This window comes from Prenolepis imparis, unplaced genomic scaffold (assembly GCF_030444845.1).
Source record: "Prenolepis imparis isolate NDT839.2.m4 unplaced genomic scaffold, iyPreImpa1.0 SCAF_4, whole genome shotgun sequence".
Taxonomy (NCBI): Eukaryota; Metazoa; Arthropoda; class Insecta; order Hymenoptera; family Formicidae; genus Prenolepis; species Prenolepis imparis.
Genome location: NW_028141162.1, coordinates 4733273 through 4757573, shown reverse-complemented (window position 1 = coordinate 4757573; position 24301 = coordinate 4733273). Strand labels below are relative to the sequence as shown.

The following is a 24301-nucleotide window of genomic DNA, read 5'->3' as shown; positions in this document are numbered from 1 at the left end:
GGCTGAATCATTGGTGCGGCAGAGGACTGCTCCGCGAGAGATGTTACACCGCTCTGCCTCGCTCATAAAATAAATCTGATATTACCGGAACGGAGCGCGCAACTCTCTTTCTCTTTCTCTTTCTATTCCAGGATGCATACATTTCAACCCTTCCAACCCTTCCCTAACGCGTACACCGCGTTACCACGAAACACAACGGGGGCGGTCGTGAGAGAAGCGCTCGATTCAAGCGACGGCGGCGGCGCCGCGTTTTCGGTATCGGATCGCGCGGTGAATCGAGAGGCGGCCTGCGGGGCAGTATCGTAAAAACGGATAGTTTTTGCAGTGCAGCTTGCACGCGGGTCATGAACGTCGCCCCGGGCTATGCGCTTCCCGCGTTGTCGACACGCCAGGTCGGAAAATGATCGCCGTGTATACCTTCGTGTGTACCTCATCTCTCTCTCTACTTTCACCGCGCTTCACCACTGAGATCAATTGTCCGCTGTTTATCGACACGCGTTTTGTGGCGTCCAGAGATAGCTTGGTGTTTGTCGTACGGGATATTATGAATTGAGCGTAAACAAACAGGACTCTTTTAATCTATGTTTATTCTAGAATGTGTAGAAAGAGTTTACAAGGGTTTATCTATATATTTTTATTACACTTAATATAATATTTACTTTTTCTCTCTCATTTCTTTGGCATTTCTTTTTTGCAATGTTGATCTTTTTTCCTCTCTTTCTAGATATATATAAAAAAATTTTCTTAACAATTTATATATACAATAAATAAGTGTTTCAATGCCTTGTATATATTTGAGGATTTATTCTTATTTACAATTTCCATTATATTTTTGCAGTGAAAATTTTACATCATGGCTATCTGCAAAATTTGCCATCATCGCGAATAAAATTGTCATATCTCAATTTCCTCAAAAATCAAAATTGTATATTTTACGGGCATTATTCAAGTATTTAACAAGTTTGACGCGGAATCCATATTAGTTGCATATTACATATAACTCTCATTCTCATCTATTTTTTCGTAAGAAGTATTTCCAACACACTCATAAGAAAGTATTGATAATCTCTCATGATGAATCGCTTCGATGCGATCGCGTCAAGAAGGGTCGTTCGGTCGTCTTTATCTGGTTCGTAAAGTCGATTTTTGCATTGCATGATTGCTTTACAGACGTGACTCATACGAAGAAGCCCCGTTTTTACGAGTTCTCCACACTATTGCGGGTATAGTGACGAGCAACGCCGATCTATGCGGGGAGATCGGAACTAAAAGTGATCGTAAAAAGTGTCGCGTTTTAAGATAATCGCGCGGAATAGTTCTAGGAGATGATAAAAAATTCACAGAGACATATCCAAGGTAGTACATCGTTTCGGTCGTCATATCACTATACTTTTATGATGTGTCGGACCGAGATTACCTGACAATTTCAATCTTGATCCGTGTAACTGTCAACAGAATTAAAAGACATACTTAAATCTCAATTATTTATTGCAAAAACATATTTTTATAAATTTTGAAATCTAACATATTTATTGAACAAGGTGCACTTGATGTGCCATTTACGTTGCTCTTGATAATTTTGCGTAACCCTCTCTTTTCTTGTGTGAAAGAATTTGTTTATGTGTTTACTCTATAAAATATTTAATAATTTTCCAAAATTATTCTCGCATAATTGAAATTACTTTGACAATAAACATCATATTACTATTTGGCACACGAATATGATCTTTTTTCATTGGCTCTAGGGTTCTGCTTACGCATCATAAAAAGTTAATGAAGTGGCAGCATGCGAAAATACACTTTGCACAGTCATGAGAAACTAGAATCGGGAGATTGCCTGCGTCGGGTTTACAGTTATGGAAATTTCATATGCCATCCGGGAAGAAATAGGAAAGAGGCAAAGGGGGAGAAAATGACACGGTGATTTCTATCCCGAAATATTGAGAGTATATTAACTTTTACGGTTGCCAGCATTATATTACCGGCCAGGACAACTTTATACGTCGATCGTAAAGAAAGTGTCAAATATAAAGAACACTAATAAACTCTTCCAATGAGAAAGTTGTTACGTTTGTGCTGTCGGGCTTTATAACGCAAAAATATTTTACACTTTCATTCACTTTTATACTTTCCATTCCTGCAAACGAGATTTTCCGCGCAACGATATATTTTACATTATTATTATTTACAATTTAAATTATTATTATTAAATATATTATTAAATATTTTTTAATACACAATACAAAATTCTGTGAAAAAGAGGATAATCCAATACAAATTCTACTATTACTACTCATTTATTTGACGAAACTTACACCGAATTCTTTCAACTGCGGAACCGTTCATTTAAAACCTTTGCAGTTTTTATCGAAGAACATGTGAGAGGCAGTTTCCGTCGAGGTGCGTTATATAAAAAAATAAAACTACACTTGCCCGCGGCAGGTTTACGTAAAACGGGCACGCCTGAATGCGCTTATTATAAGCGTCATTTGTTATCTCTTTAAAAATAGCGATGCCAGCCCGGCCGGATGGCGATGCGGCAATGTCGAGCCGAGGGAGAGCCGGATGCTGCGAGCCGCGCGACGATTTATCAGCGAGTTCGGCGACAGGATCGTCCACGCAGATTTGCTCTCGCGATATTATGAGCGGCCAAGTTAAATCCTGTCTCATCTGGATGAAACCTTTGCGATCATACGCGATCATACATTCGCAGCGCGTTCCTTCTTGTACTTTTTAATTTTTCAAGTGGTTTTATACGATATATATGAAATTATAGATAGAATTCTATTCTGAAAGTTTAATAAATAATCTAATGTGGGATTAATTCGGCAATATATTTTTATCCAATTTTATTTCAATAATCTTGCGAAACCGATACGTATTTGAAACGATACGTGTCCAATCCTTATATAGACATTATCGAATTAAGAGAAGGGCATCTATTAATCAAAATTTCCAGATATGCAAAACTCATGATAGCCAATTAGTCTGATATCTTCTCCGACGTCGAATCGAATCAATTTGATCTCCATCGCGCTTCCGTGGAGAGGGTACATCGGTTGCGCCACGATAGGTGGATATGGCAAAATTTTAGGGGTAGCGAAAACCCATTACCACACTGAGAGCTAGTATAGGGTAGGTAAGGAGCATTACGAGATGAATTAGAACGCTGGTCCATTTCCTACCACTATCGTCCCTCCGCCTTCTCCTCCTCTTCTTCCTTCTACGATCGATCCTATCCGCTTAATAGATTCAGCAATATTATTGAATTAGCGTGGTTGAACGAAGCCAGGCTACTTAGACGCGTTAACGGGAAGATCGACGGGAAAGCTGGCCGCGGACGAGAGGGTTTACTATCCACGAATCGAAACGGCACTCCGCGATATTATCCTTCAGACCTGTCCCCGGAGGGCAAAACTCCTTGAATTTCCATCGCGAAACGCGAATGAGAAATGCAAGGAAAGAAGAAGTTTTTTATACAGCTATGGAAATAAAAAATCAAACTTGATTCTAATTTTCTATTCGCAATAAATAAATCTTCTGTTTTAACTCTTACTAGCTGTTATCGAAAAGTTAGCAAGGATTAATTAATGCGCGCATACGCTGTCGCCAAAACCACTGAAACTGCATGTTTTTAAATCAATTTTTTCATCTCTGAAATATTTTCGATTTTTTTCTAGAAACGATACTTTATTCAGCAAACGGGAATTTCATGTAAAATATCATAGATACAGAGTTCAACTAACATGAGACTAACGCACGCGGTAACCCGAGAAACTATTTTCCGCGCAAAAAGTAAGAAGCAGCCCTTGGGCGAGCAGATGAATCTACCTGTATGCGAGGCGCAGAGTGCCACTTCGTCATTGCCTTACGGTAACGGTTATGCTTTAGGAAAGTTTACCAGTTTGCTACTATCTATCTACCTCGTTTCTCGCTCGGCGGATCCTTTTACTCGTCTCAGCGTCATCTTCCGCCCGCCTCTCTCACTTTTTCCCTCGCGATCTACTTTCAACCCTCTCTGTAGCGCGTCGTCTCTCGCTAAGAGTCAAGTTGTGCGGGAAAGTACTAGTTTTCGCCTTCCGTCTCACGCATTGCTTCATTCCTATCCGCATCAAACATCGTTCCGCGGCAAAATGTAAGTCTAATTTTCAGATCGAATAGAAATTGACTCATAAAAAGAAGATAAATAATGGTAAAAAGCGTTTGACATATATAATGCATAAATTTTGTAATTTATATTTGTTAAGAAAATAGGTATAGGAAAATAGCTAATATTGAAAATAGCTAGAGTAAAATAATTTTGTGAATTGCCTTATCATTTCGCCCTGTGATAATTTGCCATGCGAGAAACTTACTTACAACATTAACTAGCACTTTTCAAAGATTGTGGATTTTCCTCTGTTACGAAAAAACTTATTTCAAAATATATAATTCTGTCAGAAAGTTTTTAAATGCACGAGATTTAAAGTCCAATTCATGAATTGCGGTAAGCGCGAAGTAAAGTGTGCTTTTATATTTACTAGATTTTTTATTTTCAAATATATTTCAGCATATTTTATATTACGACGCTTTGCACTTAATTGCGAATATACCGCAAATATCAAATTTTCACAAAAGGATATTCTGGCTATCGTCGCGACATTTACAGATCAGTACCGTCTAAGAGAATCTCACTCGCGTCAACCGGGATTTTCCGGCTGTCCCTTCGTTTCGAGAGGTCCCTTCGGCCCGTCACTTAATAATCTTTATTCCCTAATTCCACAAGATACGTAAAGTCAGATAGTTAAGTCCCCCGGATTAGATCATGATCGAGGAACACGAGAAAGACGAGGGTCCGCGTTTCCCAACATTCACATACGGTACATAGAGCAAAAGAAAGGAGTTCGTTCGTTGAACTTATGTAGAGCTCTAAGCTCTTCTCTTGTGGAGATTTCTTGAGATTAAAGTCAGCTCAAGAACAGTTTAATTACATATCTCTCGCATGCTTATGTAATAAATAACTTTAATTTTTACACAATCCATATTTTATAATAGACATCCAATATAATGCGATTTTAATAAATTATTCTCTTATTAAAAAATTTAATATTTTTATATATTTTTATATATTTATTATTTATTACAATATTTTCATACATTAAACAATTTTTCAAACGTATAATTATCTCATATTCTATAATTATTACGTTTATGTGGACTTTGTTATATCTCAGACATGACTGCTTACAAAAGCTGCGAAGATACTATCGGTTTTTATTCTCTTGAGATTAAGTGTAGAAAAAAATATCTACAATAAACCTGAAGATAAAGTTTCTCAATCGAGGCATAAGAGGGACATTAGATCATCTCCTCGAATTGAATCGATCGACCAATGTCGGATTGTCAATCTTCCAACTTGAAGCCCTCGCCGGAGTTGCTCTGGCGAAATAGTTAGCTCGATTTTGCCCACGGAGGGACCCTTTACGAGAGAATCCCTTTAGGCCTCGCGGGCGACATCTGGGCGTGTGAACTCATGCTACGACGACGGAGAATCGGCACCGCTAATAATTACCACCCTCGAAATTCTCTTGCTTCAAGACACCCCATGGACCATTTCTCGCGTGGCTAAGCACGCGATTTCGAAAGCCGGGCCGCCACACTGAAATATCTCGCCTCGAGGCAAAGAATGGCGCGTTGCCGGCGCCCTGGCGGCGGGTGTGACGTAGAATGAAATCGAGGGGATGAAATCGTTTGTCACGTCATTTCATTTGTTACTTTTGCTTTCGAGTCGTCTCGAGTCATCTAGATAGCATTCTTGCGTCGTAATTTATGGTGCGGGTAAAAAAAGACCTATTTTGCTTTGACTGCACGCATCGCGATTATCGCTTCCTCGTTCGCGAAAAGGTTTATCTTGATCAAACTCTTCGATAAAATGCTCTGTTGATTAGTTACTTTATACAGAATTTAATCCGCTTTTCTTCTCAATATCCCTGTAATTGCTAAATTTTTTTGCAAATTTCCGTTCTTTGTACGATAAAACGAGAGAAGATTATGATTTAATAACGCAGTTTGCGATAAATACAATTATTATACAAGTTTAAAAATTCGCAAGATAAGCATTAATTTGCAATATCTTTACATTTTAGAAATCGGATTAGAAACAAATATTCTTGAAGGCTTCGAGACGAAATAACTAACTTATGACGATGCGGAGAGAAATATGTAAGCTTCCCCTGTATTCTTGAATTAAACTGTATATCGTGCGTTCGTACCCTCGAATGTGTCGCGCTATAAGAGATCGCTTCAACGTCCCACAGATTGGCTATTAAAACCTTCCATACCAAGTGCCTCGAGAGCATACCCGCCTTCACGAAACCCCCTGCCGACGATATGAAGGGTTGTTTCCAATTTTCCTAAATTACGCGCGTCGCGATATAGTCGCAATGCGTATCGACGAGGAAATTCGTTTTCGACCCTTCCTTTTTGCTCGAATGTATTTTCAATTGGACTGTATCTTGAAACACGTCAGTGCATATATTTTACTCACGTTTGATACATCTCTGTTCGTATCAGAATAAAATTAATTATCTTTGTTTTGGATCTAATAATTAGTTTCATATATGTATAGTTGTAATAAATAGATTTAAATCTGAATTCTTAAATTTAAATTAATTCTTTTTGTTATAAGGTAAAGATACGTGACTTATATCTCTATGTTCTTCCTTCTTATTAACTTTGCACGCTGCAGATTTTCCTCTCTCGTGTATTTGTTTAAGCTTATTTTAAAACAATCGGACCAATTTCATGCTCGATTAATTGCGGAACCCTTGCATGTTTAATCAGCGTTAAAGTCTTCATGGCATAACTAATTACATTTTTGCTACGACGGAAGGAATAGGGATCTGATATTCTGTTGTTAGTTGCAACGCGCGAACAGAGTTTGCAGAGGGTCCTCATGAATACAATAATAGTACTAGAGTTTACTAGACTAATCCCTCGGGCAATGAACCACCATGAAGTAGATTTTATAAAGAGTATTGATTGCAAAGGAAAGGAGAATCTTTCGCGAAAAATTTAGGTTACACCTTTTTATAGATTTAACAAATATTGAATTGTTGTGTGTGTGAATAATTATATTTAACGTAAAAATACAAATTTTTCGTAAGCATTATGATTTTTTAATAGGTTTGTAAAATCTTATTTCTCATAAAAATTCATATATAGTCATATTGTATTTATAATAAATCAATAACAAACATATTCTTGAAATATTTCGGAAAAAATATAAGATTATAGAATAGAGAAAAAATTTTTATATACATATATCAGATATAGAAGAAAGAACTGTATCTTAATATAGAAATGATTCGATGATAACTCTATTTTGATGGTGATGATTTATATTTGATGCCGATGAACTGTCGAAGAAAGAATTCTTTTTAGCTGACAGAAAAGAAAATTGACTGAAAAATCCAATTAGCCTCATCCATCCTTTCTCCGCACATCTTTGATCCTGAATTGCACCTTCCCTCTTTTTCTAAAAGCAGTATAATTAAATTTATTGCGCCCGAGAAAGTTGTATCTAATTCTATCAGTATTTCACTTTCACCGGCTTTAGGACGAATTTTCGTAAACTTATTAGGAGTAAATCGTATTAGTTGAAAAAATAAGTAGCATTAATGTAGCATTAGCTTGAACTCTTCTTCAATATAGTTTATATATAATATAAAATCGTGTCTTTTTATTCATCTGTCATTCATATATATAGCATTTAAAGCTACGAAAATGTCATATACTGTATGTATATTTTATATTAACACATGATTCTGTTATATATTTACATTTTTCTTTCTAAAAACATTTTGCACCATAATTCTGGATTTTCCGATATATTGCGATAAAAACATGAAAGCTCAAAACGGAAACCAAAATGGGGGAGGAGGAGACTTCCTCGTAAAACCCGATGAATCCCGCGAATAGCCTATCAGAATCTGCCGTGCAGCTTAGCATTAAGTATTCGCTGTTTGCATATTAATTGTTCATTATGTCAGCCGGTCTCTGACATCGTTACACGTAAGCGAGCGAGCTTATTTGGTCGGAGCGAGAACCGTGCAACGATCCCCAACGATCGAGCAGTTCGTGATTGTTCATCTCTTGTTCTCCCCCTCCCTTTTTTTGGGAGATGCTCGCACGCACAGTTATCCCGGGAGCGATGTATGCAGATTTCTTAATCGTTCCTATTACTCGGCGAGCTTCCTAGCGTCGAGGGATCGATGTCGCGGAATACAGGGATAAAAATCGGTAGGCTCGATTGTAGGACGACTTGTGTCGCCCGGTTTCTCTCTACAGAAAATCTAAAAGGGGCTGTTGCGACACGACGAGAGTGTGAAGAGAAGAACACGAGCGGCGAGAAAGAGCAAGGGAGCTCGAGCCCATATAACATTCATTCGTGATCCATTGGGAGCGCTTGAGAGCCCGGCGTCATACTTTCCCTGCCATAATTCGTCGGGGGAGAATTTCCACCGTTCTGACTTCAGCGCGCCGATCGTTGTAATACTAATTTTCAAAGTCCTGTCCGCGTTAACATCAATCTCGACAAACTCACGGTCTCACATACGCGAGCATATCTGTCTATATAGCATAAAAGGCATTTTGTTATTAAAAACGTGATAGAAAATTTCTCTAAGTTAGTCTATTAGTCTGATAAATACGCGCATCACGAATAATACGAAAAAATGAAAATTAAAAAGTAGAGAGAACGAAAGTATATATCTGTATATTGAGAGAGTTTGTTTGGTAGAAACGCTCTCGTGCAAACGTAACATAGTTACAATGATGTAAAACAATTTTTTCTCGATAGTTTACTACCGTCAGTCGCTTTTATTTCTGTCCTCCATTGACGTCATCAAACGATATATAGGCCAGATAAAACTGTGAGTTAATTTCAGGATATTTTGGCGTGCTGAAATTTTATTTTCTTTACACGTCGAGTTTGAAATACACTGTATTAAATATTAAAATACGTTTGTAATCAAATATATATAATCAAATACATAATTATGATCAGGCAAAGCTTTTTAATCTTCATATATTATTTGATCGTTATTATTAGTATTATTATATAAGATATTTTTATAGACATTTTATCGCGATACACGAATATATTATACTAATGTATAAGTTGAATATGTGTTCGGTACTGGGAATATCACCGCTGACAAGATAGATCGCGTGACATATCTCAGCCGACATCTTTTTCAGACGACGCAAAGAAATCAGAGATGACTTAGCGGAATCTCATCCCCCTTCGTTATACCGTATAGCTCACCCTATACGCTCCCTCCTTCCTTCCTGCTTCCTTTTCCCGTGTCAGTTTCTTCTCGTTTTTAACTTCTTCTGTCGAGAGAAGATGGCGTGTTGCAGTCGACTCTCGATTCAAATGGGCTCGGTGTATCGCGATCGCACGGATCACCCTCTGTTTCCGTGACGTATACGACTCCGTTTCCCATGAATAACGTATATTTCCGGCAAAAATCGATATGCGGAATATCCTGGAATATACCGATATATAGTCTCTCTTTCTTTTTCCTGTTTCTTTTCCTAGTTACGCGACAACGACTCAGAATATACGGATTTGGGTCAGTGAAAACCTCACATCACTTTCGCTTTCCTCCTCTCGTGTTTTTATCGCGATCGCGATTCGTCGTTGACGCGCGCGGATTCGTCGCCTAAAAAGTGGAAACAAACGTCGAATTTAAGGAAGCGATGTAATCCGCAAGCGTGAAATTGAATTGTCTTGTATCGCCGGTAAACAGCGAACGATCTGACGCTCGCGATCGCTGAACGCATCGGATTTCTATCCAACGTCTATCGATTTTTCGTTTGCGATGATGCTGCGCGGCTATAAGGTACCCCGTAAGTCACTGCGGCAGTCTTCCTTTTTTTTTAGGGATTGAAAGGGAAATGTAGAGAAACATCATTGTGCGTATATCGACCATTTGCCGAATACGTATAGGGTAAGATAATGAATTTAGTCCGTTTTAAAGAGATTATTGACGGAATCCATTCCCGGTCCTAAACGCATGGCCGATCGAGCGTGAGAGCCAGAACCTCGTTCTCTCGATCTCTTCTCTTCCCTCCCTCTTAACGTAATTACGCATCTCTCCGTCCGGGTCAAGGAAAAAGATAGGACTAAATATTTCCACTCTCTCCGCGCTGCATTTTCTCTCGCTCACGCCTAGGAGCAATATTCATTCGGTCGTTTTGTGTTCGAATCGTTCGAACGTAATATCCGCCGTAAACCAATGTTAGTGTCAAAAGTTATCGCGTAACACGCGGCTCGGACGAGTAGCGTGTTCGCGCGGCTACCATTTCATCCAATTTGCAGTGGTACGGTAGAGTGCATTGAATGGGTTGCGTCGTAACGTTATCGATGTAAATTTACGGAGGAATTGCTGCGAGCGCGAGCCGAAGCAAAATTATTTATTCATTCATTGCGATAAACAGTCTCGGAGAAGAAAAAAAAGCTGTCCACTTCATTCGCGGGATGTAAAACGGAAGGAAATAGATGATGGAAATATTTTTGATAGAATTTTTTAAAATTATCTCGTCGTAAGTCAAATTATATACCAGAGAAAGTCTTTCCGCGATAAGTACCTCTCTTTTCCTAGCTACCTGAAGAATTGACGATAATCCACCTCCATCTTACGAATTAACTCTCTCGATGTGGCGTCTCGTGGGAGGAGACACAAGTCAGACTGCGAAGGAAAGAAATGCCGCCATAAAGGAGCCCTCTTTTCTCATCCGCCAACCATCCGGCTTATATATTGTAAATACCACGTAATCTGATGACCTCCCGGCGACGGTCCCTTCATTACTGGCGCGGGTGCCATTGTTCCGTAGGTATAATTGAATTCCCAAGGCAGCCCGCTCTGCCGCCAGCTAACCCTCATCCTCTCGACATCAGCGATCCGAGAGAGAACCGCCGATTCCACGTCGGAACTCTACGAGACCCTGATTTACCCCATTCAGTCGGGAATAATGCGATATCTCGTCCCCCGAAAGCCACGTCGAATTTCACTCGAAAGAGAGAGGGAGAGAGGGAGAGAGAGAAAGAGAGACAGAGAGAGGGAAGGGAAAAGGAGAGAGAGGAGGGGTCATTTCGACGTAGGAGCGGGTTAGTCTAAGCTCGACTCCGAATGTCCATCCGTTCATCGCCCACGAGTCTTCCGCACGTCTCCGCGAACGCGAATGTCGCTTCCACTTTGAGTGCATGAGCCAACAATGGATTCTATCGGTGCACTCGGGGAATCGTCGATAATTCGAAACTGAACACGGAACTCTACCACGTAATATTCAGCAGTAATTTTGACTTCGAAATGTGGATTGTCAGAATTGCTCTCTGAACCATGTGAATTTAATGTAAGCCCGCAAGGTTTATGCATTACGCTTGTTTAGATAAGTTGATAAACAATGTATTGTAATTTCATATTTTCGCATGCACGGAGAGTCTTTCGAATTCACGAAATATTTTTCTCTCTTATTTTTCTTATATAAATCTCTTAAATAATTTATAATACTTTTATTTTGCAAAAATTTGGAGTAGTATTGACGAAAGCCATTGAAAATAGCTTTCTTCGAATTGAGATGCAAATGTAAAAATAAACCCTGATGTTTTATTTAATTTCAAACCTCTTTCAGAGATTTTTTGCTCATAAAAATGTAATAATATTCTCAGTAATGTTCGTCATACTATATAATAAATTTTCATGAATGGCAGCTAGTGATCATTAAGTTCTTAATGGTCTTTTAAGTGTCGGAACGATCGTTTCACCAGTGAATTGCCCGATTCACTTTCAACACGCTAGAGCATTCTTTACTACTATTCTCTTTCTAAACCTGGCGACATTAATTCCACTCAAATTATCTTCCGTGTCTGAACTCTTACTATAATCCACTGTATATAATACATTAAATATGCACGCGTTGCAATACGTAATAAATATTTTACTTTAATATCAACATATTAAAATTATCATCAAGCTCAAAGTGTAACTTTTCAATCCAGAATTATGCATAATTCAGCTCAAAGTACAACTTTCCAATTCAGAATTCTGTATAAATCTCTCATGCGTAAAAGTAACATAAATTGGAAAGAGAGAGAGAGAAAGAGAGATATTCTTTTTAATATTTAAATTCTCTTCAAAAGAATATATTAAACTGAAAATTATTTTCCGTATTTTACGCCGATCACGTTCACAATTTTCAGGTAGCTTGAATGATTGATAAGCAGAAAAAAAATCGAGTCAATCTGATAGAAATTGAAGTGCCGTGATTGTTACGATGAATTCGAGTCCCTGCGGACTATATATATATATATACTCTATATACGGTCGATTATACTCACAAATTAAACGATCGACTCCGGTCGTCATTCGTCAGAGAAACGTCGACTGTCAGTGTCGGAGATGATAACAAAGCGTGCAACGTGTGTCTAAATAGCGAAACACGCGCCGCACAAATACTATTCACTAATCGTAAGTGTCGGAGCAACCAACGTCGCGGCATTCACAGAGACACAGAGGATCACCTACGGCGTTCTATCCCGGATGTTATGGTCTGCCGCGTTTGTCCTTCCAGGACGACCCCGTCGGTGATCATGAATAACAATGTCGATAATGCGTCGGCGTCGCCGCGTATATGCGTCGCCCGTAATTAATGCTCGTCAGACGTCCGGGGGTGGAAACGCGCTTTTTCTCCACGGCTTATCCCCGCGTGATTCAGAGACGCCGAGATGCCTTTACACTCATTTTACGACACTGACGAGAGCCGGCGTGTCCCTCGTACAGACCATTTCCGGTGCGGTTGACTAACCCCGCGCTGATAATGCGCTGGTCCTGCTCTCTCCGTCTCGTAGAGAAGCTCAATCTACATTAAAAGTAGTTGTGCGTCGAGAAAAGTAGGAATTATACATTATGCATTATATATTTAATGGATCAGTTATCGTGATCAATATATATGCTTTGTGAAAGCTACAAATTAAGACTCTTGTGTTTGAAACTCGAGCTTTAGACCATCGGTTCGCGACAAAATTCAAAAGAGAATTCCATTTATTATTTTATATGTATCGCATATTTTAATGAATCTATTTATCCTGATATATATTTTATACATACACGTGTGTGTCTTATATATCTTTAAATACGTTTTTAATCTGACACGATATATATAAAATTATATAAATGGAATTCTATCTCGAATTTTGTTGCAAATTATGGGTTATTTAAAGCGGGCTTTATATAGAACAGGAATACTTTGATGTGTATCTTCTTATAATCCTCGAAAAAATGAACATAAGGTAAAAAACAAAAATTTACAACTCTCGGAGAGAAACGCAAATTATATCATTTTTTCATCATTTTATTATATCAATAATTTCGCGGTACCGAGTTTTCATTGATACAGCATCTCTCTCTCTCTCTAAAATCGCACAATCTGTTTTTGTATACATGAAACACGCACGCACACACGCGCACGCATAAACACGCCGCCGTTCACGACGACGACGACGTCGTTCGGCCGCTGCAGGTGCCCTGTCACGGTCATGACTGATGACCGACATTACGATTTGTCAATAACAATTGTCCCGGGCATAACCGCCCCCGCGCAAACTGCAACTGATAGCTAACATCGATTGTCCACGTCGACGTAACTGTCCGCCACCCGGGGTGACCCATAACGCATCCGCACCAAAAATCTGCCGCGGACAGCCGGGCGCGAAAACGGATTCGCTGCGCCCGGCAACGGTTGTCTCGGTACGATCCACGCAACCATCGTCCATTGCGAGCACACGCGGCCGATCATTTCGCAGCATTGCCAATTTTTGTGTATTTTTTCTCGGTTCCTTTTTTCCCCATTTTTTTTCCCTTTTTTCCCTCTCTCTTTCTCCCTTTTTTTTTTTTTTTTTTTCAACATTCGAGGGTCAATCCGCGCGTCAATTCGCCCGCCGCCGTTCAACTGCATGGAAACGAAAGCTATTGTTCCGTTGGGAAATAACGGGGACTTTTTGTTTATCGCTAAAGTGTCTCTCCGATAGACTGACGTTTAACATAATTAAAATTTGTCCCGACGAGACGCGTTATTCATTATCGGCGCGTGAAAAGTTTTAGAGATATCGTAATATTTTTTAATATCAACGTTTCGGAATGCGCTACAATCTCGAGCGGTATATGCGAAAAGAAACTATTATCGATAATGTATAAATATTATGCAGAATTTCCTCCGTAATGTCGGCGTTAGTTTACGATCGTTTTCGTGCACGCATCTCGAACGCGAAATCCCGTGAGATTTTTTCCTCGGCCACTCGACCGCCCTGCTCTCAACGAGTAGAAGGAAGTGGATGTAGGAAATTCAATTTGATCGCCGACACGATATTCGATTGGCAGACAGCTCGAGAACAGCGTGTGTGTGTCTGCGAGTACGACCAAGGACAGAGAGAGAAAATGAACGGGACCGAGTCTGTAACGAGTCGCATTGTACGACTGAAGAGATCTTTCTCATCTCCCTCGATACTTCTCTCTCTCTCTCTCTCTCTCTCTCTCTCTCTCTCTCTCTCTCTCTCTCTCTCTCTCTCTCTCGCTTTCGTTTTATTTTCTATGGTGGATTTATCGTCTGTTCGTTCGCGGATATACGCAGTTTCGCAAGGCAAGCTGTGGAAGAAACGGCCAGTGTCCCTCCGAGTGCCATTTTTCTTTCTCCGCTTGATTCGTATGCGTCTCCAAGACTTATGCTTGAATCTTTTAGTTTCTATTATTACAGCATCATGGTGATTTATGAGACAATAAAAATACTAAGAGATAGCAAAAAAAAAAAGAAGAAAAAAATCTTTATGTACAAAATGTGATATTAAAGTAAATATTATCCTATTTTTAGAGATCGTGGACAAAAATCTATAAATATTAATATTTACAGAACTCGGGCGAAAAATTGCGCGAAATATTTACGCTCGAGCACACAACGCGATTGTATCTTGAATTCGTTTCAGAATCCCTTCGTTACTTGAATGCAAACGTTGTATAGAGGGCTGGGGCTGGTGAGGGAAGAAAAAAAAAATACATTCCAAGTAGAGACCGTTGTGGTTAAACGGGCACTTCTTCTTCCTCGGAGTCTGTCCCGATTCATGCCGCGTGAGACTTAAATGAACCTGCAAGGGCCGCGATTCGTACGTTCATCGGCCAAAGCGAAACGGACAGACGACGTAGGAGTGCTGTATCTGGTGGAGGTTAACGTTCACCAGACGCTGAAGAGGCCCCCCGAGTACCGGAGGCGTGCTCGAGAGCCTCTATTGAATTAACTCCATTCACCAAATTGCTCTCGTATTATGCTGGATCACGCCTGAGCTAACCTCCTGCGCCTCTGTATCGCACAATCTCCCTCACTATCTGTGTCTCTCACTCCCCCTCTCTCTGTCATAAACGGCATCACCGAAGACGAAGTCGTTGATGATTGAGATTCGCGTTCCGTTCCGCAGAAATATGCGTGCGCTTTCCTTTGTGGACTCGTCAAAGCTAGTTTCCTTCGTCGAGACTTCGTTTCGCCCGGCCACGTCGCGTCGTGCCATTCCTTTAAACGTCGCTCTCAAGATTCGGTTCAACCATCGTCCTGCTCGTTATCGATAAGAATATCGAAATATTGGAAAATTTAATTGTATCGAAGTATTGGATTTCTCCAGCAGAGGAAGGAAAAAAAAGACGCCGGCACTGATTGGTTAAGAGAAGTAAAATCAGGCGAGGCGCGCTTCGTTCTTTTTGTTGACTGCTAGTGGGCCCACTTAGAAAGTCTCCCAGACAAATAATAACGTAGACAACATCAAATTTTAATTAATTGCTTAAAATTACAGCGACGAGACTTAGCATTCGAACCGCGAGCAAGAATGTCCGAGGAAATCTTATTCTTTCGCAAATGACGTCGTTGCTCTTTCTTTCGCATCGTGGATGGCATCCAGGACGGTGTCGTTTTCGCGAAATACTGCCATGTTGGACAGAAGGATCCTTCGAGGGTTTTCTCGACGAAGGTTGACGAGAAGTTAGTGTTATTACCGTCATTGAGGGTGTCCCAACGAAGCGTCTTCTCTCTCTTACGTGCGATCTTTAACCCGAAAGGTCGTCCAGCAATTCTTCGCGAAATTTAGAACTTGTTGTCCTTAAAACTTACCGTCACACGTTTGGAGCATCTCGCAAATCTTTCCTTTTCCTTCGTTTTTTTTCTTCTCGTCGAGACGGTGTCATAACCGTAACGATCGTTCTTAAATAGTAGTATACGGAATACGGTGTCTCGCTATACGAGGTCGTTGTGTAATTTTGATACCGTCGACGGTCGTATAAATCTAAATGTAGTAGCTGGGAAAACGGATGCATTGAATCGCGCGTACTTTATTAGACAGCGAAACGTATATGGCGACGGGTCTTACATTTATCCGCCGGTTCGTAAATAGCGCGCAGTTAAGGTACGTAATGAAATCTAAATGGCGATTGTGTGCACCGCCCGGAGGCAACGGCGATTGCAATGGTGGCGGCGGCCGCACGGCAGGTAACGTTACGAGGGCTCTTATCGAGCGCATGCCCTGAGTGCAGGTGACTAATCCATCCTTTCTGCCCGCTCACTGGTGCAGCAACGCGCCCTGCGGACTTAAAGATTAATCTTCCATACCGAATGAAGTCAAGAACGGGCGTAATTAATGGAGGTAATTAGACGCATAATATGATATAATACAACTTCCTTGTGATGAGAAAGAAAAAAAGTGTACCCTATAAAACTGCAATTAAAAATGCTTGAGAAGATCGAGCAAATCGATTATGAAATATATCATCCGGTGTAATTTATATTTATGATGGATTAATAAAATTAATATTGCAATGTATATGTTTATATTATTATAATATATCATAAAATTATATAATAATAATATTATATAATAAAATAATGTGTTGTAATGTAATAATATATAAGTATTTGTATATTTTTACAGTACAGAGTTTTTAAAGATAAAAAATTTTTCTCGCTCTTCGCGCTCTTGATTTTTTTCTGTTTTCTTTTTCTTATTCGTGATTTTGTTACTTTTAAAATTTTGCGGATTTCACGCATTTTCTGTGGTTCTTACGCCAGTGCGGCTTTAGCACTCATTACACTCTGGCAACCGCTGCCTTAATTTCTCTTTGCCACGTACCCTTTCTCGCGGAAGCCGACCTTTCTGGCCGCTTGACCATTATTTACACCTACTACCGTTCTAATTTGACAGTACTTCTTTTGAAAATTCAACGATACACTCACTGAAAATGTTTACATTTTCCTTTCACCTTCCACAATTTTTTCTGGCCATTTTAATGCAAATGCAAGGATGATTATTTTCTTTAAATTCCACCAGTACGTCGTGAGACTTTTTAATTACGATTTTTAATTGCATTCCATGTACACGCCAGGTCAGATAGCTAGCTAATCGGCATATCCCGAGGGTGCAAGGAGACATATGCTGTCGTCCCGCGTCAACATGTTTTCTCCCTCTTTCGCGGCCTAATTGTCCTCATATTCGACATTATCTCGTTTATTTGCCCAATAGAGAGGCCACCCGGGGCGGAGGGAGGAAACACGCTCATAATCTAGAAACCTTCCTCGGTCGTTCACATGCAAATGTATGCCGAGACAGTCATTAGGTTCTCCATGGATTCAGGGCGATGTACAAGCGGACACTGATCCCTGATGCATCCTTTGTCCTTGCGACGCCTTCCCGGTACTTTCGTCTCGTTTGCTATTTTACGGAGGGATACCTCTCCGAATGAAGAAGAGAGCGGTACAAATTAGTCGGATCGTTAGTGAAATCCATATTAACGAGACACGCCGCGCCGGTTCTCCCTCAGTGGAGAAACGCACTCCGGTGAGATCCCATGTTAATTCCAATCCCCGAGTCTTCTCGGGCGATGCACAAAGAGGAGGAGGAGGAGAGAGTAGCGGCGACTGCGCGTCGTCCCGTGTTCTTTTGTCGCGGTAATACCCTTTGCCAAACACGAGTCTTGAATATTTTAAACATATTTCATAGAAACGCATAAATACCGTCCGAAAGAATATTTCTCTTTCGTCGCGCACGGACAGGAGAAAAATACGGTACCGCATGTTTGAAGCATCCGCATACATCTATAATACTCGACTCGATGTCGAATGTCGAGTCACAGTCAAAGGGATTGATTAGTCATCGTAATTGAAAGAATGCAGAAGAATAATCAAGTAAGATAAAACAATTGAGAGAGAATAGAGAGAGTACGGGGCACATATACACACAAACACAGGGCAAAAAAAAATCCGATATATCGCGACTTTACAATCTTTTCACGCATCAAAGGGCAACACCGACGCCTGATCGATAGCGCGCCTTGCATCGGGTATCTCATCGCCGCAACCCCCTCGTTCGGGAATTACACGCGCTGCACAAGTCCACGTCCGTGCTGCGTGTGCGCATCCGATGCACCGATATATATATATATATATATATATATATATATGTCTGTGTGTATATCTCGCAGCATCCTGCTTTTGTGCTCCTCCGCGATTAAAAGCTGCATAAACTGGCGCCGGCTCGTTTATTTCTGGCCGTTTGAAAAGCGATTGCGCCCGATATACGAGATAGTCATAACCAGTTCGTATATACTGATTCATCCACCAAATATCGCGAGAAATATTCGCGAAAAGATCGAGTATCATCAATGAAACTGTTAATAACGCGCCAATTTTCCAGATACGTCCCTGTTGATCCGCTCATTACGAATTGCACGAAATAAATTACACAATTTTCGACAATGCGAGTAATGCAACGGGGAAATGCGTGTAATAATGTATTTCTACACAAAATCGCGTTACACGAGCCTCAGAAATTCAGCGTTTTTACAGTGGAAGTTGTTTGATTTTTCCTGTGTATCGAATGTTTTCGATGTAGTGCCGAATAATTTCAGCGCACCTACGCATCTGCGAATATGATGTGAAATCCACCGTCGTCTCCATAATCCGTTCGTTCATGAATGGAAAGCGTGCACTTTTGCGTGAAATTTCCTATCGCTGATCAAGCTCGGATACAAATAGAACCCGCGAGTCTAATTGAACTTTTGGCGCGCGCAATGAGCTCTTTCCCTCTCTCTCTCTCTCTCTCTCTATCTCACCGTCCGTCCGTATAATTAAATCGCGCAGTTCGGGAGAGCGCCAGACATGTGAGTCAATTTACAACAAATCCGCGTGCATCTGCGGCGATAATAGATGGCTCGGCTAGCACGAATCAATTAATCGTAGTTGACGCAGCGAAACCAAAGTGTCATTATCGATGCAGACTAAAACGAAATGCTTTTGTAGATCGATTTGGAGCGGTTCATTTGCTGAAATCGTCCGAGTAAATAACGGACGAGAGATCAGTCTGATTTGTCTTTCGTAATTTGAGCTCTTGGCAAACAGTTGTTTGCAATCTGCGTCGATTCACTGTCTTTATTGTATTCAGTTCCGTTGGAAATTTAAATTGCCAAAACGAGAAACGGGAATTCTGTGTTGCTGCGCTGTGCGCAGCCAATCGGTTATCGAAACGTTAATCGGCTTTATGGATTCTGTGTCAGAGTATCGATCTAAATAAAATTTATAAAAAATTTTATTTTTTTTTTCTCGTATTGTGTAGAATGTACTCTCTTTCGAAACTGTACAAATAGATGCTTTTAATCGATAGACCAAAATAATCGTTGTTTTCACGCGAGAATTTTTCGCTTTCTTTCAAATATTAATATCGTTTATATTACATATAAGATCTCGCTCAAGAAAGAAAGACAGAACGCGCACTTTTTTATACATAATAAATGGAATGGAAAACGAAGGGAATTATCAGAAATTTAATTTTCATCTTTCCTAATTATTCAGATACTTAATATCGAAAATTAATAATATCGAGAATCCATGATAAAAATAATAATTTTTCGTGAAGCCTTCATATAGAATAGATTAATCGCGAATTTCATAAGCAAATCGTTTTTTTTTAAATCTTTATAACGCACAGTCACGGAAAAACTGTCTATAATGAAGAGCGAGAATAAATTTGCAATCGATTTCCTCTCGCATATATTTTATTTTATCTCAATTTGTAATAAGATTTATTATTTTATACTACTCCTTCCGAGGTCTTCCAAGTTTTAATTACATAGCCACGGTAATATTCCTCCTTTTTTATTATCGCGTTAACACCATGATAGAGCTCCCGCCTTGAATACGGCTACTAAATTCACGAAAGCCTGATAACGCTTTAAACGAGGTCTTTAGATACGCGGAAGGAGAACGAATGCCGGCAAATTCCTTTGGGTAATTAGCGTGTTCGTAAGTAGTAGAGAGCACGACGGAGGATAGAGCGAGGTATATAAGACTTCGTTTGCGTTTCCGCGATACGTACGCATGGATGGACTTTCTCCGTTTTACCATCATCATCGTGCAGGTGTTTAGCAGGCGCTCGTACAAACAGAGACACACACGCGTGTGCACAAAGCACGCTCCATCCGACCATCCGATGGCGAAACTGGGTCGGACTTCTTGCTCGGTGTAGCGTGATTTTGTGAGATGAACATTTAACACTCCTCATTGACCTCGCCGCCTAGTTGCTTCGATCGAATTATTCATGCGAACCCCTTTCGCCTTGGGGGCGAGATGCTAGATGCGCCCCGAAACGTATCCAGACGCGCGTCGCCCCGTCACGTTCGATTTTATTACGATGATTCAGACGGCGCGGCGTGGTGAGCATCTCGTCGTCAAATGCGCTTTGAATAGTTCCATCGACAGATTGTAAAAAATGCGAGTTACGAGTCCGTTTTACGTGCCGCTCCTACGTGGGACGTGTCTGTATGGAGATTTAATGGCCTAGACACACGCGTATCAAACGGAGAAGAGTGCTTCTTTATGCACATACACGCTTGATGTCTTTATTTAATATCTCCTTTTCGCGTTCTCCCTTTTTATTTTGCGCGAATCAATCTATCGTGAGGAAGATAAGCGTATGTTTCTACGCGATCATTCATTTGTCCTCAATTATGTATGAAAAAATTTTTATAATGCCGTTTTAATACTCGACTTCATAATTAGCTATAGCTTTTAATTAGCTCTGATTAATTCCGTATAAAAATAAATCAGTTTTATTAATTTTTTTGCCGCATTCTTATTTGTGTGTTCAATTGCTCATTTATTATTTCTGTAGACTTTTAATTTTGCGGTTAGATTCAATTAAAAATTATGAGGATATTTATTTGCTTAAGGAGTATAATCGAGTTTTGATGAAGTACAATAGTACACTAATTTGTCTTAATATATTTTTTTGTAGTTTTTGCTTTCAGTGTTCTAGGATACATTTCTTTAGAATTTATTCCGCGTGTTTAAAAATATTATAATTTTTTTTCTCCAATCTCTCACACATTTTAAAACATCCAAATTAAAAGACTTAACGCATCTATTACTTTTGTATCGATCAGACGACGACATAATGGACAAAGTCAAAACCTGCAATAGCGTAACTTTGACCGTCGATTAGGTGATCCGTACACGTCTGCATCGAGTCGTTTCCCCTCGTTAAGGAATGTAGGTGGATTGAGAGAGGGCGAAGATGGCGTGCGGATTGCGGAGGCAGTCGCGAGCGTTTTCGCGCTTCGCAGCCGCAACAGTTCGAAGTTACCATTCGGAGCACGTAGATTGCTAACCTAACTTGTTTAGCGGTTTTAGCGGTATTTGATTAGTTGAGTGAATTTCCGAACTGTTTCAGACCGCCTCCCGCTCACTTGGCCGGGCTGGAAATCGGACGGGGACAAACCTTGGGCGAATTCGATAGATATATCGGTGACGCGCCTCTTTCTCTTCCTCTATCGTAAAGCAAACTCCGTCTACACTCTCTTGGTTTCGGAAATATATCTCTACATTATATTTTAGAATGCAGAATATTTCAAGATTGGCTTACCTTGCGAGTAGTTCATGTCCTTCGTTCATGTACCTCGATGGTTACTCCTTGCCGGAGTCGCAGTTACGTAGGGATAAATCACCTGAAATAAGTCATAATTAAAATTAGAATGTATAGCTGACAAGAATAATTTATTAAAGTAAATTAAAGGTAAAAGGAAAAAATTTCTTCCCAAATTATATATACAATATTTTATGAAGGATTATTTAAAGAAAAATAATAAAGAATTTTTTATTTATAACGAAAAAGTTTTTATAGATTTTATTTATACAAAATAAATATTTAATTCGGCGATCATAACTATAGGATCAACCCAACACTAGTACGTTGATTCGATCGCAAGTAATTCGAGCGAGGAATTCTTGGTATTCAAACTATATTCAAACGTTGACGACGTTAGATCAAAGATAATATTGATTCGTAGTCAAGGAATGGATCGGGTGTTACATCCGATGTTCGAAGTTCACTTCTCGCAACCGCAGCGATTTCGAGGACGATAGCCGGAACGTTAAATAAAGAGGATATTTGACGACGCTGACCCCCACGAGTAAATTAGTTCCGGAAACTATTTTCAAGCCGGTTTAACAGCCGACGTATCACCAGCAATCCCTCGTACGTAAGCTCAGGAAGTCCTCCGACCATCGTGCTGCCCGAGCACGTTTTGAAAACACCACTAATAAGACTGCCCTTTTTTTGACGAAACGAAAAAAGAATGGGTAATTTTAGTAAAATATTGATCGCTACGTACGTATATATGACGATAATATTTCTTCGATGTTCGAAGACCGTCAAATCTGATTAGCAAAGATTATCTTGGAAGAAAAAATTGCATAGTTTTTACAATATATAAAAAGATTGATAAAAATATGGATTTTACACAGTGGTCCTATCGATTGAATGTTTCTTTCACATCCCCTTTCGTTTTCAACGATTGGAAATCGATATAAACGGGAATTGATTAAAATCCGCGTTAGCCACTTGTAATATACGAGGACTTATTAGCTAAGCCAATATTACTGCAAACGGTTTCTCCATTTGGTGCACTAATTAGCAACTTGTGCGATATGAAACTGTGCCGATCTTCTAATAATGATATTCGCCGATATTTTAGCCGATATATACGTTCGTACATGAAGCGTAGACGGAAGATAAAAGATAAACTTGATTTCAACATCTTCGTATAGCTGTAACCGAACTACAATGATTTTTTTATATTGGTTTTATTCAAAAAATTTGTTTTAAAAATATTTTCGTATTATATTGATCTTGAACTCTCAATTTGAAATTTCCTTATAATCAGTATGAAAGAAAATTCACCTTCAAGCTATCTTGATAAAAGTTTTATAAAGCATCGCAATTGCATTGTCGGTGAGTATTACTGAAATATAGATAGCTGATGATAAAAGAAATCTCTTTCTTTAGATGAGCGCTTTTTCTAAATGTATTCCTGCAAAGAAAGTTTAAGTTCAACACTGATAATAGTATCCAAGAAAAAAAATCCGTTTCCATAATAATTCTGTAGGCGGACTTTGTGCTATATAAACGAATATACTACATGTATGAGTGCAGGTGTTGAAATTCAGTTAAGCTCGATATGGTTATTGTTTGCTCCGGCTTTTCACGATATTGGTTGCCCAAAAAATATAACGCAAAAATAGTTTTATTTGTACCATGTTTGTATCAAAAATAGATTACGGTTATTCCCAAATGTGTTTCGGCTATATTTAAAAGACAATACAACATCAATCAATACTATCGCAATTCTGTATAATTCCTGATATTTTTTAGTAATTGGACAATTTATTTTTATATATTATAAGATATCTCGCAAATATATAAATATATAAAAAATATTTTAAAGGGTCAAAAATTACACACATTGTTTTCTACTAAATGAAATTTTATCAATTTTAAAATGCAAACCGAAAAGTCTGGCATAACACAAATCGGACAAACTGGACGAAATATATGTACCTATGTATTCGAGCAGCTGCTATGACTCCGATCCTATGCAAATCTAGAAAATTCCAGGCGCAATACTTGTCGAAACGTCGATTCTTGTGAATGGTTCTATTTAAAATCGATTTGACAAGCCTCTCTCGACTTCATCTTCACATCTTCAGGCAATCGAAAATTACAAAATAAATACTTAGAAACGACGTGCATCATAGAATCGTAATGCACGCTATTCAATGGAAATTAAAATATTTAATAATTAATAAAAAAAAATTGTTGAACAGTGAATGATAGCTGCGCAAATAATGGATAAAAAATTTATATATGTTTACACAAAAAGATAACGTGTTACAAAAAATA

General features: G+C 39.3%; 1 protein-coding gene across 8 annotated transcripts in view; it reads right to left on the bottom strand.

Annotated features, from left to right (window-relative positions):
* The window catches only part of Ten-m (teneurin transmembrane protein Ten-m), an 856961-nt gene that overhangs the window by 382535 nt on the left and 450125 nt on the right, over window positions 1-24301 (bottom strand). For all 8 annotated transcript variants that reach the window (XM_083036706.1, XM_083036710.1, XM_083036711.1 and 5 more), the window contains one exon: window positions 21986-22067. In XM_083036706.1, coding sequence (XP_082892832.1) covers window positions 21986-22001 — 16 coding nt within the window. In that variant the 5' untranslated portion in view covers window positions 22002-22067. The remainder of the gene's footprint in view (window positions 1-21985; window positions 22068-24301) is intronic.